Source organism: Prunus avium, chromosome 7 (genome assembly GCF_965620075.1).
Source record: "Prunus avium chromosome 7, drPruAviu1.hap1.1, whole genome shotgun sequence".
NCBI classification, from domain to species: domain Eukaryota; kingdom Viridiplantae; phylum Streptophyta; class Magnoliopsida; order Rosales; family Rosaceae; genus Prunus; species Prunus avium.
Window position 1 is genome coordinate 30,211,554 of NC_142290.1, and position 16,295 is coordinate 30,227,848.

A 16,295-nucleotide genomic window follows, 5' to 3' on the forward strand; every position below is an offset into this window, starting at 1 on the left:
AAATAGAAAATAAATCATAACAAACTCCTAAAGAGTTTCTGAAAATTATTAGTTTAAAACAAAACTAAGAAACAAGACCACCGCTCCACATCTTTCAGGCAACCCGAAGAAAATCATAGCACCATACCGGCTAAAGCCATAGTCCTGCACTGGCTAAACCCGAACCCAACACAACCAAGCCTCTTCCCCTCTTTAGAGCTCCAAACTATGTCGAAGGAAGCCAACTCCTTGTGTACGTAGGCCAAAATATGGTAACTATATCAAGGCGACAACATCGTTTCACGGCGACTGGTTCCACATCACAACATAAACTAGCAATCTTGAGGAAAAAATAAGGGAAGGAGAAAATAAGGGATGAAAGGAAAGGAGAGGAGGTAGGAAAGGAGGCCGACAACCCCCAAGGGGGGCGACAACAAAGACTTTTTTCCCTTAAAAAACTCAGAGAATGTTTAAGATAAGTTTGTGATTAAAGCCATGGATTAAGGGTTAGGATAGTGTCGTTGTCGAGCTCAATAAGTATGATTCATAACCCCATAAGCATGAAGCTTGGAAAGCCACCCATTCAATAGTTATGAACAAGACTTAAAAAGAGTCAACAAACTGATAAAAAGGCTCTCATAAATCTCATCTAATCTATAAATCAACTACTGCTATGGGTGCTATCAATAAAATAATAAAAGAAGTTGCTTTCTTTAGTACTAAAAGCATTTCAGATGATAATAAATCTACGGGATAAGAAGTGCGTCAAAATTTATCTTCTTTTTTTCCCTGATTCTGACCCTATATACATAGTTTTGTCTTTCCTTGGTGCTTTCTCTAAAAGCATTTCAACCGTTAGATGATAATAGATCTGAAGGTTAAGCATTTACTAAAGAAATTTATGCTTTCTTTATTGCTTTCTTTCAAGTATTTGCTTAACCTTTAAAGAAGTGTGTCAAAATTTAAGTTTTTCCTGTGTCCTCTGATCCGGATATATATACATTTTTTTGTCTTTCCATGGTGCATGCATGCCAAAGATGTCAGAAAAGTTGAAGGGCAAAGTTGAATGTTCTGGTAACAATAGTAGTGAAGCCGAAGAATGTAGCCTCCCTTTGGAGAAACTGAACCTTGGTCCAAGAAAGAAGCTTATTGTTCTTAGCCTTGGAGGGTTGCTTTGTCATAGGGTACACCGCTACGAAAGAGCCAAAATACCAAGCTTCCGCTATGTTGATGCATCATATGGAAGCTTTCGGGGTATCTCACAATTTGTTTTTCTTCTAACATGTTAGCAAATTAGAATTTTGTTCCTCACTGAAAATCTATTCTTTTTTTTCTTTTTTTGGCTCTTCTCTTACACAGTTTACAAAAGGCCACACTGTGAAGATTTTATGAAATTCTGTTTAGAAAGATTTGATGTTGGAATATGGTCTTCTGCAAAGGAGTATGCAACTCTACAGTCTACACCCAAATTTGCTTAGCGAGATTTGTTTCCTTACTTGATGCCCTATTGTTTCTGGTCTTTTATTTGATTAACAGATGGTATTTGGACAATGCCTTGGATTGTGTGATGAAAGGACTGAGAAGTAAACTGGTATTTGCTTGGGTAAGTAAATACTGTACTCTTCACCTTCGAATGCTTCTGTCCGATTTCTAGACATTGATAAAGGTTATTTTCTGGAAGTTTCAAACATTTTTTGTTATGTTTTTGCTTTCTTTAGGATCAAGTTAAATGCACTGATTCTGGGTTCAAGACCTTGGAGAAGAGAGACAAGCCTCTCTTTCTGAAGGAGTTGAAGAAGGTATGGGAAAGTAAGTGCTCCAAAACCAGATCTTCATCTACTGGGAAATATTCTTCATCAAACACACTGTTGATGGATAACCAGCCTTACAAGGCCCTGCTAAACCCTGTAATATATTATGCTTACTGCCATTTTCTTGTAAAAATCTGAGACTTTTCTGTGTTTAATTTTTGGATTTGTTTCCTCTGCAGCCTCACACAGCTATCTGTCCTGCTGAATACAAGGTTGACCAAGTTGATGACATGGCTTTAGGTGAGTTGAATTTAATCATGGTCATTCCTTGGTCTCTAGATTTCTCATTTACTCAAGGGGTTTACTTTTCTAATTGTTGTCATTAGGTCCCAAGGGTGAGTTGAGGCTTTATTTGGATGGACTGGCAGATGCAGATGATGTTCCTTCTTATGTTAAAGAGCATCCATTTGGCCAGCCCGCAGTAACTACTGCCCATTCTGATTGGGGTTACTATTCAAAGATTATCAGTCGTTTTCAGAAGGATTGAGCAGCTGCCAAAAAAAAAAAAATTCCACTGTGATGAAGGGTTATGTTGTTTAATTATTTCAGTTGTTGATTTTGAATTTTGAACTAAATTTGGCCTTGTTTAGCGGCAGTGTGTCTTGTGCTTTCGAACGTTCTATTAATGTAGCTCTGTTTTGATTTAATGCATGCATGCAAGTTTGTTTTAAGCACAGAATCCATGTCAAATAACTAAAATTTACTGAGAAATATTCAATCGATAATTGTTTAAGAAGCTAAAATTGATGCTGCATATGTCACTACTTTGTTACAATCTAATGCTGAAATTGTCCAATTCCGTCACTAAATCATAATGTTACAACAGCAATAATAAAAAATGATTAGTCTGATGCTGCATCCTGTCTTACTCTAAGTACATCTGCAGTTAAGCATTCATCAAGCTGCAGGCATAAGATATGAGATTCAGGTAAAAACGTTCAGCCTTTTGTCTTATACAACACACTCATTTTTTATGGAAGGGATGATTGGATCATACCTTATTCCCCAGTTACTGATACACCAGGAACGGATACATTAATGTCAGGTGATGGCCTATGTTCTGACTTGAGCCCTGTTCCATTCCAAACAGCACTAGTGGATATGGCATTGGAGGTCTGCATTTGGATCATGATTTTATCTGCTTCCCCATGACTTTGTGCTGGTAAAGGGGATATCGCGGTCAATCTGCTCTCACTTTCGGGTTGCGCTTGCGAAATGGGTGTTGCTGCTGTGACTGTATCTAGAGAACCTGAGATTGGTGAAGCTACATTGTTCTCACGATAATGCTTCCTTTTATGTGCCTTGTATCCATTTGGCGTGAAGCTCCCAACCACAATCTGACATATTAATCAGAACACAATTCTGTCAATGAGTTAATAAAACGGATTTGATTTTCATTTCAATTGTTTTGAGACAAAAGAACTGGTTTAGTTAAACTGCTTATTCCTTGTGGTAAACTATAACACAATTAAATGTTGATTGTGCCTGTTCGGTTGTTCAACAAAAGAGGGGATCAACAGACATGGGTTTTTCCCAAGCAATTCAAATGGAAATGTGGAAAAAAGGCCTTACTTGGATAGGGCTTGCAGCTGTTAGCAAACCAGCAATGCCACCACCTATAACGCGACCATCGGGGCCGGCCAATGAGACGCTCAGGCCACCAGTCCTATTTCTTACACCACCAACCTCGGTGACTGTAAATGACCCAGATAAAGACAATAACTCAAAGCGGCCCTGCAACAAGGTTTCATATTTAAGAAGAGTGCTAAATAAATCTAACCCCATGATGACATACAAAATTAGCATATCAGCTGTAGAAAAACAGCACCAAATAGCAGAAAGCAGTAACTTTGTCAGATTTGGCATTGCTGTGCTGTGAAAATAATCGCTGTAAGATTTGCTATGAGAGAAATCAGCCATGAGAGAACACAGTTTGGCTTTTGGTAAATTTTTTGTTAGAAGTGTAGTTGGTATGGATTCCCGTATAATCAAAAAAAATATTGATGCATAATAATTAAACCCAGAGCCTCTTTGAAACTGATTCATGTATAATCAGAAAATGAAAGCACCTTATTAGCTGCTTTCCCAAATAGCTTTCTCTCACAGCAATTTTTAACAATAAGTGATTTTCTTATAGTTTACCAAACGAGTTGGGCTTCCCAAAATTTTTAAAAAATCACTTATCACCCCAAATAAGCAAATACCAAACGGGAGTTACTTACAGACTGAAGACCAGATCAACAATCTAGAAATTCTTTGAGTCAGTATATTATTTTAGTGCGGAAAAAAAGGAAATAAAACAAACAAACAAACAAAATTGTAAGACAGATTTAAAGATTATCAGTCGTTTTCAGAAAGCAGTAACTTTGTTCTTAGTCACTTACATACTGAAAACCAGATCAACAATCTAGAAATTCTTTGAGTCAGTGTATTATTTTAGTGCCAAAAAAAAGGAAATTAAAATAATTATTAAAAATATATATAATTCTAAGACAGATTTACTTGTAAGCAATTGCAACCAAAAATAAAACCGAAAAAGGCCAAATGATGTTGACAGAAAGAGCAAAAGAAAATCCGAAAACATACCTCATATGTCAGAATGCCGCCAGAAGAACCTGGTTGGCGAATGGTGACGTTAGAGACAGCTCCATTGGCAGAGAGAACACAAATTCCTCGAGGACCCTTCTGAGAAAACGAAAGAATTTTGCCTGCAACATCCTGCATGTCAAAAAAAATTTGGACCCTTTGTCAGCTCATGCAATGCAACCCAAAAGCACATTCAGGATCTGTTGAAAGATCCTCATACATTACCTCCCCAGTGCTAACAGTAACCACATGCGGTGTGAAGTCCCCACCAGCTGTGTTTGCAAACAACTCACCTGCCAAAATCAGATTGCAAAGATTAGAAATTGCCCAATTTAAGATAATTGTAAAGCTTGTTTGTTTATGACTCTTTTTAAGTGGGAAAACTCAACAAATTACTATGTTAATGTTGCTCACACCATCAAATTTGGAATTATAGACCAAAATCTATACATGCCACTTGACCAAATCTGTCCCCACTTCTGGTTTTCTTCTGCTATGAACCTCAATAAATTGTCCCTATTGAAATGGAGAGAAAAATCCCAATAGCCCCACAAAGCATTATTGTTTGTTTTATTCCCAAGCAGAAAATTCAGATCTTTTACTAGCCATAAGTGAGACTGATTTTCCTAGTACCCAAATGAGGTATTCAACCACAAAGAACCTGTTTGGTTGATGGGAAAAATGGAAGAAAAACAAGAAGGAAAAAGAAAAAAGAATGAGAGTTGTGATTATTATGGCTACCCTTTCAATTTACCTATTTTAAGGGAAAAAGAAAGTTTATTTTTTCTTCTTTTAGGTGGGTAAGTTGAGCTTTACACATCAAAAACTGGGGAAAACACAAAAGACAAGCAACCAAACCAAGTACCAACCACATTATCTTAACCCAATCAAAATATCTTTCCTTTTTGCTGCATTTTCTTGGCAAAAAATGAGAAAACAAGAAACACCAAAACACACACACACACACCATTGAAGTACTCAGCACTCAAAATCTCAAACTTTGTTATCAGTACTTCCTTCCCTCTGATAACTTACCTAAAGAAGCAAGAACCTGCCAGTTGCCGGATCCAGGAGGCCTCCCCCTTCCTCTTTTGGAAGACGAAGAAGAAGAAAACTCAGAAGCAGGGGATGAAAGATAAAACCCAGGTGGTGGTGGTGGGGCCACACCACCACCCTTGTTGATATTACTGTTATACCCCAATCTCAAGTTCCCATCTGCATCATATTTCCTAGGCCTCCCTCTCTTCTTCTTCCCAGACAAATCACCACTTCCAACAGTAGCTGCTGCTGCTGCAATTTCTGCAATTTCTGTTGTTGTTGTTGTTGTTGAAACAGGGTTGTTGCTATTGTTGTTGATGATCTCTGAGCTCATGTTTATGGCCATGGGCATATTCACCATCTGAGTCACTGGCGGTGACTCGGTCCCCGAGTTGCCTGGTGACCCAGAGAAGGTGCTCTCCTTTTCCTCCATGGAGAAAACAGAAGGCTGAGCTTTGAGAAGGAATTGTAGGTTTTGGTTCTGTGTGGTTGGGGGTTGGAGAAGTTTTGAACAAAAGTGTTTAGACTGCAAATGGCGCCAGAAGTAGAAGGTTGTAAGAGGGCTTTTTTAACTTTGGTGATGTGAGAGTTTATACAAACTTCCCTCCATTAATGGAGGAGAAAAGGACTGTGAAACTGCTATATTCAGATTTTCTTGTCTGGACTCCACTGTCCTCTCATGAGACAAAATTACCATAAGACTCTGTTCCCCTCTTTGAGAGTAGGGATTACCCTTTTACCCCTCTCATTTTAGGGCAATATATAAATTTCTCCTTTTTTTTTTCTTTTTTCTTAATTTGTAATTTCATTATTTTTGGGTGAATATCAAAACATATTGACCAAAAAATTTCATGATATTTGATCATGTATAAATGTCTTGCCATTTTAAACTCAATACTTCCTTCAAAAAGTACATATATTGGTAATTTTCCAAATTTAACATTTTGGTTTGACTTCGAAACTAAATGAAATAAAATAAATAAAAAGTACAAGAAACATCTTGCAAATCATTTGTTTTTAGGCAAGATCCAAGAAAAACGATAAAAGCCTTGCTTTCATTTCAAGTTACATTTTGAATGTATTCAAATATAGCCACTAAAACAAAAGAACTTTCACACTTTGGAAAAAACAAAAAACAAAAAACAAATGAAACTTATAAAAGAAAAAGGAAGGGTAATACCGGTAGCACACAGGACCGCATAGAGGACATTGATGGTATATCACAGCTACAACCAAAGGGCAATTTGGTCATCGAAAATACGGTTTCTTGCTTTTTATTTTTGGTGTATGAAAGACCGGGAAAATCATAACTTGTTTTGGAATTCTGAAAAACAAGTTGTTGGGAGATAAAAAATGCAGTCAAACTTAGCGCTGTGCTGTTAAAGCTATAACCTGCCATAAAATAATTAAAAAATGATTTGTTTTATTATTTTACAAAGAAAAGTTCAAATCCCAAGCTTACGTTTCCTAACTCTAATTAGTTTTCTCTCTGGATTTATTATTTCCAAAAAGTTATGCCAATGGGCGCCTCAACTTTTGATAAACGCAACTCCTCCGCCTCCTCCCATGTAAAATGGCATTTTACCAGGGTGGTGGGCCCCTCCAATGAAATGGCAAGGTTCATGTGTCATATGTCCATTAAATAAGAATTATTGATTTTATTTTCATGTAAAATAATTATAAGGATGTTCTTATAATTAAATTGTGAAATGATTTTGATGTTCTTATTGTTACTTTTCCTATTTTTGGTTTTGGATTTTTTTTTTCTAATGTTGTTTGACCATATCAGTTATTCATTAGGTTCTATTTTGAAGTTCTCCATGCAAGTGATAGTCTAAACTATAAAGAGGCAAGGAATTTCTCACGTATACACTACCAAGGTGTCATGGGTGGTTTGAACTTGAGATCACTTTCTACTAAACTAGACATGTTTAATACGATTCCTATTAGTGGAAGCTTATAACTCAAGAGATATACTACATAGCAAAAAATAGGAAGGGTTTTGTAGCTGAAATGATTAAGAGCATTCATCTTGCAGGCGAGTCCTAAGTTCGATTCCCCCATCCCCACTATAGCTCAAATGATTAAGAGCATTTATTTTGCAAGCAAGTCCTAAAACAATTGAAGGTTTTATTATTATTTTTGGATCATTCTTCTCTTGGTCTTTGCTCTATTTTCTTTTTGGATCATTCCCTCCCTTGCTCTATAAAATAAAGAAAAAGAAGGCAATAACTTCAAAAAAAAACCAGCGCGCCCTGATAAAAAAAGGCTTCAAAAGATAATGTAAAAATACAATAGGAGATAGATAAACAAGAGGAAAACAAATTTATCTTCTGAAAAAGCAAACAGTGTTTCTTTCCGTAAGACCGTTGACGGTCCGGAGGACCAATCCAACCATGGCCTATAAAATAGTACAAGCGAACAAAGACTTTTCTGATTGTCTGTGCCATCGCTACTGACTCCATTACTTTCTCACACTTTTCTTTCCGTACACATGGACATTGATGTTTAACATCCACCGTTAAAATAAATTAATTAATTAATTATCCTCTCTCTATCTAGTACGAGTAGCCAAAATTACCACTTCAACCTATCAAACCGGCCGGGTCAAATTAAATTGAGCCGGACGGTTTGTTCCGGTTTTTACATTAAAAAAGTGTACATTTTTACTTAACCGAACCAATCCACAATTAATTTAATTTGATTAGATTTGGTCTATTTTTAAAACAGCCTAAATTGAACTGAACCGCATATATCTCCTTTCTTTTTTTCTTCTACACTTGAAATTTTCTTATTATTTATTAACATATTGATACTATTGTAACTTGCATTATGAAGTTCATTTGATATATGTAAGACAACTGTATAAGAAGAGAAATAAAATAACCAACCCAATCACTAAATGAATTGGTTTGATTTGGCTATGTTACTAGTTTGAGGGCTAAATCGAAGTAAATCAAACTTTGATGTTAACATTTGTTAAATTGTAATTTGAAGCTTATACCAAACCAAATCGAATTGTGCCCCACCCAAAATCACTAGTTGCTCAATTGAAATAGAAAAAGACATAGTTTACACACATTTTCTTCATCTTTTTTAATTGATACATAAACTTCATAGTTTGTTATTAGAATAATTAGTTGATACTACGATTTGACGAAATTATCATTCACGTTGGTTTTCTACATGTAAGTTCATGATAATATTTCCATTAGATCATCATGGTACCCAAACGTGTGATAACCGACTTTTTATTTTATGTCAAATTGTGGAAAAACTTAGAGGGCATGTTTGAGAGTGCTTTTAGAAATACAGAAAGTACTCTTGGATAACTAAAAGCTCTTTTGACAGCGTTTAACAAAAAAAATTAGAAGTGCTTATGAGTCATAGTAGTGCTTTCTAGAGAAGAATCTGCTATGTGCTTCAGGAAGCACTTGAGATTTTTTTATATAATGGAAATTCAATATTTTTATAATAAAAATGATTTTGTTAGAAGCTTTTATGAGCAGAAGTATTTCCTAGAGAAGCAGTCTCAAATGAGCCCTTAGCCATCCTTCTCCACTGTCACAAATGATAACTTTTGTATCTACACAATAGTTTATATAATTTTTATAAAAAAAATTATAATATATGGGTGTAAACATTCCAAGTCAACTAAAGTTTTGGAATTCTCAAACTTGGGCTATATAATATATTTTCCTATAATTTGATGTACATGTAAAGCAATATATTTCTTACTTGGTGTAAATGGAAAAGGGTTTTATTTTATTATATATTTTATGAAGTAGTCCTCTTCATATGTTAAATGAAAATAGAAAATTGTGGACATTAATAGTGGATGTAGACATTAGTAGAAATTTGTTATCTACATTCTGGATCCCTGTTCATGGAAGTTCTTTATCCCCAAATTGTTAGAAACGTTTCAACCAATTGGTCATTCAAAGCTTTGAATTCACGTTCACCTAACACACCTATATTAGCTAAGCAGTTGGAAAAAGCCTACCACGCATAAGAATATCTGGTCACCCTTTGGCTTATTGAGTGAGCAATGAATCCCAAAGTGTGCTTACACAAATCGCTCTTTACAAAAGTTACCAACATTATATTAGGTTATAAATGAGTGAGTGAGCGATGATTTACCTAAAACAAATACGCATACGCATAATATTTTTAAAGACCCGATGACAGGTGAGTTTTCATCAATAAAATCATAACCATTGCGCAAGGGACTTGTAGCTTAAATGGTTAAGAGTATTTATCCTTGCACCCAATCTCCTAGGTTCGATTCCTCATTTCTTCAATATAGCGTGTATTAAAAAAAATTGTAATCGCCCTGTTGAATTACAGACTCACATTATTTTTTGGAGCAATTCCCCCCATAGCTTGTACCAAAATAAAATAGCTGCAGCAGAACTCTAGGTGAAGTCCCAGGCTGCTACAGTGATTTCCGCAGATTTGGATCTGCCTTGGCTATGGAAGACGGATCTCCTGGGTTCTTACCAGACCTCCGATTCCTTAAACGCAGCCGTACAACAGATGAGAATGAAACTGAAAGCAAAGTGGGTGCTGCTTCAGATCCTATTCGGCCGCTTGAACCCATCCCAGATCCGACGATTAACACAGATGCTGCTCCGGCAAGCTTCCGAGACACTCTCATGAATAAGGTTCCACAAATGATGAATTTGGGGGTGGATATTAATAGCTTGAGTGATACCCATGAGGAGCTCAACGATGATGAAGATGTGCTGATTTCTAGAGGAGACCGTGGCCCAAGTATAAACTTCTCTGAACGAGCAATGGCTCGCCTCTGTAAACCTTGGCAAAATGCATTAATTATTAAGTTGCTGGGCCGTTCCCATACTTATAATTATATGCTAACGAAACTGCAGCAGAAGTGGAGTCTTAAGGGTGGATGGAAACTTATCGATCTGGTGAATGATTACTTTGTAGTCAAATTCGACTTGGAGGAGGATCTCAACTTTGTGCTTACATGGGGACCTTGGATTGTTGCAGGTCAATATTTGATTATGCAAAAATGGGTTCCCAGATTTTGCCCGGCTACTGCAAAAATTACCAGAATGGCTGCCTGGATCAGAGTCTCTGCCATCCAGCTAGAATGTTTTGATGTGTGGGCACTTAAGAGAATTGGGAACCTGCTGGGGAAGTTACTAAAAATTGACACCCTTACCACCTCTCAAAATCGTGGTAAGTTTGCTCGGCTTTGCATTGAGTTAGACTTATCGAAGCCACTTGAGGCGTTCTTGCAAATTAACAATGTCTGGTATAATATCGAATACGAAGGGCTACCAGATATCTGTTTCATGTGTGGGAGATATGGACACAGTAGGATTAATTGCGAAATGACAAACAGACCTGCTGCAGACATTTCTGTTGACTTGCACACTACAGATAAGGCTACCTCACATGGCAATGACTCTGCCATGGGCAAGGATGCAGAAATGGGCAATGAGAATGATGTCTTGGTCAGTGATGGTTTACGGGGCCCCTGGATGATTGTACCCCCAAGAAGGAGGAATAGAAACGAAGGAAAGGATTGGAGTGGCAAACCGAATCCTACAGGTTCAAGATTTGATGCTCTAAGGCATGAGGGGGAGAGCTCAGGCGAGAAGGATGCAAATGGGACTGAGCTTGATGACCAAGCAAACTTGGGACAAGCTGATATTTTTAAGAAGGATGCTGGTGCTGGACAGAAAATATGGACCAAGTCCAAGGCAACTAAAGGTGGACCTCGCCTAGCCTTGAACGATATCTCCAATAACAATCTAAAGAAGAACGGCAAGGTGACTCCTCAGGAGAAATTTGGGAAAAATGTTTTCAAGCCCAATCACGGGGCTGTGTCTACACAGGGCAAAAAGACTACTGGGATGGAACAGGTTAACCCCCCAAAGAATTTTCTTAAGCAGATGGATGGATGGGTGAATGGTCACCTGGCCAAGAAGAACGATGGTGTCTACATTTTTGGGCATCAACCGCCCAACATTGATGACCATGGGACAACTTCGGAGACTCGAACAGAACATGGTACTACCAAGGAACATGAGCTGGCTGTCTAGGAGGAAGTTCTTCCGCTAGAGAGAATAAACCTGACTAAAGATCAAGAGAAGCCTATTTATGACCAAGCAGTAAACAATACCTTCAATATTGTTGAAGGTATGATTATTGGCCTGTAAGGGTCGGAACCATAGTTTTTCTATTTCCTACCTCACTGTCTTTAATGATTATTGTCTGCTGGAATGTTAGAGGAGCTGCTTGCAGCAAATTTAAATACAATGCGAAGGAACTTATTCGCGTTCATAAGATGGACATCCTGTTTATTTGTGAACCTCGTATTGGTGGGCCAAAGGCGCTGACTGTTGTGCAATCCTTAGGATTCAACTCTTATGAAATTGTGGATCCCATTGGTTTCTCGGGTGGCTTATGGTTATTGTGGAATTCGAATAAAGTCACGGTTGACATTATTGGTACCAATGATCAAGCCATTAATGCTTGCGTTTCATGGCCTGGTCAGTCCCCTTGGCTTCTAACTACAGTTTATGCTAAGCCTTGCAGTAAAAGAAGAGAGAAGCTTTGGGAGTATCTGAACTTTGTGTCTGGTTGCCACCAAATGCCTTGGTTGCTGGCTGGGGACTTCAATGATATGCTTTCAACTGATGATAAATTGGGGGGAGCCACTCTCAGAAGATTAAAAGGTTTCAAATGCTGGTTTGATGATAATGAAATGATTGATTTGGGTTTTGCTGGGCCGAAATTTACTTGGACTAATCAAAGGGTCTTCGAGAGGATTGACAGAGCCATTTGCGACTTGAGGTGGAGAAGTTCCTTTCCTGAGGCCCATGTCAGACACCTTCCGAGGACTAAATCTGACCATTGTCCCATTAAAATTAGCTTGAATTCCCAGTTCACTTTATCTCCCAACAACAGACCGTTTAGGTTTGAGGCTATGTGGATGAAACATGAGGATTTTAAAGGGTTCGTGACTCATCACTGGCCACTTGGGAATGGAAATGCTCTTGATAAGTCTTGTGCATTAGTAAAACCTCTGCATCAGTGGAAAACCTCTGTCTTCGGGCACTTACATCAGAAGAAAGCTCATCTTATGGCTCGGCTTACTGGGATCCAGAAGACTCTGTGCAATGGTCCTAATGGTTACTTGCATAAGCTTGAGGGTAAACTCATGCATGAGTTCAATCTCATCCTTGACCATGAAGCTTTGTTTTGGAAACAGAAATCCAGAGTTAAATGGCTGCAAAAGGGGGATAGAAATACTAAATTCTTCCACATGACGACTATCATCAGAAGAAGGCGTAATAAGATTGAAAACTTGAAGGATGAAAATGGTCATTGGATAGAGGATGCTAATGGGATCAAAGCCCTGGCTGTTCAATTTTTCTCAGGTCTGTTCTCGCAGGACTTTCACCCGACTATTAATCTCTGTCTCCCCAATCTCTTCCCTTTGATTGATTCCGCAGTGTTAAATGACTTGGGTAAGAAAATTGATATCATGGAAGTCAAGGAGAGCTTATTTAATATTGGTGGTCTTAAAACCCCCGGTGTGGATGGCTTTCCTGCTTGCTTTTACCAAAATAATTGGCATATCTGTGCGAATGATATTTTTGAGCTGGTTTCCAAAGCTTTTCAGGAGGGGACGTTTCCTATCAACCTCAACCTCACCTTGATCACCCTGATTCCTAAAGTGAGTAATCCTGTTTCCATGGCTCAGTTTAGACCTATTAGCCTTTGTTGTACTCTCTACAAAGTGATCTCTAAAATCCTTGTTGCAAGATTACGCCATATTTTGCCTCAGTTGATCAGTCCCAATCAGGTCAGCTTTGTCCCTGGTCGCCATATTACGGATAACATCCTCATTGCCCAGGAGATTATGCACAAGTTCCATGGCTCCAAAGGGAAAAAAAGCTTCCTCGCTTGGAAGATTGATTTATCTAAAGCTTATGACAAGCTTAATTGGAGATTTATTGAAAGTGTTCTTGGGGAAATTGGGCTGCCCACGGGAATCATCCATCTAATTATGAACTGCATCACCACTGTCAGATACCAAGTCAGCGTTAATGGTGAACTGACAGACTCTTTCACCCCCAGCAACGGTATTAGACAAGGTGACCCTCTCTCTCCCTATATCTTTGTGTTGTGCATTGAAAAATTATCCCATATTATTTATGATGCTGTGGGAAAGAAGAGTTGGAAACCTGTCAAATCCTCTCAGTCAGGTCCTGCTGTCTCTCATTTGTTCTTTGCTGATGATTTGATTTTATTCACCGAAGCCACTACTTCGCAAGCAAGACTTTTAAAATACTGTCTTGATTTGTTTTGTAAAGCTTCTGGCCAAACTGTGAATTTTGAGAAGTCCTCTATTTTCTGCTCCCCAAATACTAGTAAGGAGTTAGCCCATGAGATCAGCCAAATTTGTGGTTCTCCTATAACTGACAACCTGGGTAAGTACCTGGGCATGCCTCTTTTGCATTCTAGAATTACTAAGGCCACCTATGGGAGCTTGGTTGATAAAGTCCAGAAGAAGCTTGCTGCCTGGAAATGTAATTTGCTTTCTTATGCAGGGAGGGCTACTTTAATTCAAGCAGTGACTGCTGCTATCCCGGTTTATGCTATGCAAACTACTAAGTTACCTGCCAGTACTTGCAAGAATCTTGATCGTCTGAATAGGAACTTTTTCTGGGGTGGCACTGAAAAGAAGCAGAAGATACATCTTTGCCAATGGAATTTGGCTTGCAGACCAAAATGTTTTGGGGGTCTGGGCTTTAAGAAAACTGCTGATATGAACAAAGCTCTCCTTGCAAAGATTGATTGGAGGCTGCACATCAATGACCACGGTCTGTGGGCTCAAATTTTCAAAGCCAAATACCTAAAAGGTCATTCCATTCTTGAGCAGACCTTGAAAACTAGACATAATTGTTCCTCCACCTGGAAGGGCGTCCTTTATGGCTCCAATCTTTTAGCCAAAGGCATGAATTGGAGAATTGGGAATGGTGAGACGGCTAATTTCTGGAAAGATAGTTGGATTTGTGATAGTCCTCTTATGCTTCATGAAGGAGCTCTTGATATGCGTGACATGGGGTGCAATATCTCCAGTTTTTTACTAAATGGGTGGTGGAATATTGATAAACTCAGGACTGTGGTTTCTGAGGACTTAGTGCAAAAGATCATTTCTTATCCTGTTGACTGTGATAGCGACTCTCAGGATGACCAGATTTGGAGTGCCACTGCGAATGGTGCTTTTACTGTCACTTCTGCTTACAGATTGCTTTTTACTGATCTTGGAGAGGTTGACCATCTTTGGAAAGTTCTTTGGAAAATGAAGATTCCCCCTAAGTTGATGTTCTTCTGCTGGCTTATGTTTCATGGTAAATTGTTATCCAATGAGCAAAGAATGAGACGGCAGCTAACTGGGGATCCTTCCTGTAAAGCTTGTGGTTGGCACACTGAGTCTATTGTCCATATCCTCAGGGACTGCCCACGAGCCAGGGAGATTTGGAGGATAACTTTGACTACCAACGCTCCCCCTCATTTTTTCAGATCTGATTTTAAACCTTGGCTTCTAAGCAATCTTTGTCCTTCATCCAAGGAGAGTGGCAGCTTGAACTGGAACACTACCTTTATGTACACCTGTTGGTATATATGGAAATGGCGGAATCAACTGATTTTCAACAACCAAGAGGATCGTCCTTTTAATCCAAGACAAACAATTCTCTCTGCTGCTAAGGACTGGGTTAAAGCCTCCCTTGCTACTGTGGCTAAGGTGGATAAGGTGCACTCTTTCATCTCCTGGCAACCCCCTGGCCCTGCTCAGTTTAAACTTAATGTTGATGGGTCAAGACGCACCTCCTCTGGTTGTATTGGGGCTGGGGGTGTGATTCGCAATGCTTCTGGTAATTGGATGGGTGGGTTCTCTGTGAACCTTGGCAAGGGCCATATTTTGGATGCTGAAATCTGGGGATTATATTTTGGTCTTAAGCTTGCTATGACTAAAGGTATAACTTGCCTTAATATTGAAATGGATGCTGCTGTGGTCGTCCATTTAGTCAAGAATGTTGATGGCTTGGCCCACCACCCCTTTGCTCCCCTGATTAATGCTTGCTGTGCTACCATGAAGCTCTTTGATAATTGCACCCTCCTTCATATTTATAGAGAAGGAAATAGTGTGGCTAACGAATTGGCAAACTGGAGCTATAACTTAGACTTGGGCATCCTTTATTTTGACGAAGCTCCTGCTTGGATTGGTTCTCTTCTCCTTGATGATATCACTGGTGTAGCGAAAGCTAGATTAATTTGTCCTGTTTCTTTGTAGTTGTTGTTGTGTTCGGGGTTTTTCCCCTCTAGTCTACCAAAAAAAAAAAATTGTAATCATTGCATGAATAATTAATTATTTGAAAGCGATTGAGGTCAAGATCTTCCTCAAACCATTGAACATCACAAACAATAGTCTTCTTCTTTCAATTTTACATGCGTTCACAACATTTAAAAATATATATATATCGAAATTATGAAATTTTAAAAGAAGAAAAGCATCCAAAAAGGCAGATTCCCTAGTGATGACCATGTGAGGCTAAGGATTTTCAAGGCCACCATTTCCATTTATTTGTTTTTTTTTTCCCTCTCCTTTCGGTCACAATTCAAAACTTCAAAGTGGGCTCTTATTAATTAATTATTCAAATTGGGATTTCCAATAAGTGCCTTTGAATCTTGATAAAAATAAAAAAAAGATTTAATTGTTCAAATCAAATATATATAAATTTAAACCCTTGAAGAGTCCCAACAAATAGAATTAATTATATATTAAGTAGACAAAAGAACGTATCTCTTCAGAATGAAGGCAGTCTTTTATATTTT

The 16,295-nt window shown here is 38.3% G+C and overlaps 2 protein-coding genes across 2 annotated transcripts; one reads left to right on the forward strand and one right to left on the reverse strand.

The window, feature by feature from the left end:
* Positions 1–851: 851 nt before the first annotated feature.
* LOC110753574 (uncharacterized) lies at positions 852–2,437 on the forward strand. Its single transcript, XM_021954503.2, has 6 exons — positions 852–1,233; positions 1,339–1,420; positions 1,516–1,582; positions 1,698–1,886; positions 1,970–2,030; positions 2,117–2,437. Exons 1-6 carry the CDS (start codon positions 1,008–1,010, stop codon positions 2,275–2,277), a joined length of 786 nt encoding a protein of 261 aa, XP_021810195.1. The 5' UTR covers positions 852–1,007; the 3' UTR covers positions 2,278–2,437.
* Positions 2,438–2,475: 38 nt separating this feature from the next.
* On the reverse strand, positions 2,476–6,076 carry LOC110753573 (AT-hook motif nuclear-localized protein 1-like). Its single transcript, XM_021954502.2, has 6 exons — positions 5,412–6,076; positions 4,602–4,669; positions 4,377–4,508; positions 3,363–3,524; positions 2,788–3,127; positions 2,476–2,692 (listed from the first exon to the last, which is right to left on the reverse strand). Exons 1-5 carry the CDS (start codon positions 5,845–5,847, stop codon positions 2,789–2,791), a joined length of 1,137 nt encoding a protein of 378 aa, XP_021810194.1. The 5' UTR covers positions 5,848–6,076; the 3' UTR covers positions 2,476–2,692; position 2,788.
* Positions 6,077–16,295: the final 10,219 nt, after the last annotated feature.

Coding starts and splice junctions, on each gene's coding strand:
- LOC110753574 (XM_021954503.2), top strand. CDS start 1,008: ATGCCAAAGATGTCAGAAAAGTTGAAGGGCAAAGTTGAATGTTCTGGT. Junction 1,583..1,697: donor GTAAACTGGTATTTGCTTGG/GTAAGTAAATAC, acceptor TGCTTTCTTTAG/GATCAAGTTAAATGCACTGA. Junction 1,887..1,969: donor ACAAGGCCCTGCTAAACCCT/GTAATATATTAT, acceptor TTTCCTCTGCAG/CCTCACACAGCTATCTGTCC.
- LOC110753573 (XM_021954502.2), bottom strand. CDS start 5,847: ATGGAGGAAAAGGAGAGCACCTTCTCTGGGTCACCAGGCAACTCGGGG. Junction 3,525..4,376: donor GCGGCATTCTGACATATGAG/GTATGTTTTCGG, acceptor ACCTTGTTGCAG/GGCCGCTTTGAGTTATTGTC. Junction 3,128..3,362: donor CAGCTGCAAGCCCTATCCAA/GTAAGGCCTTTT, acceptor TTAATATGTCAG/ATTGTGGTTGGGAGCTTCAC.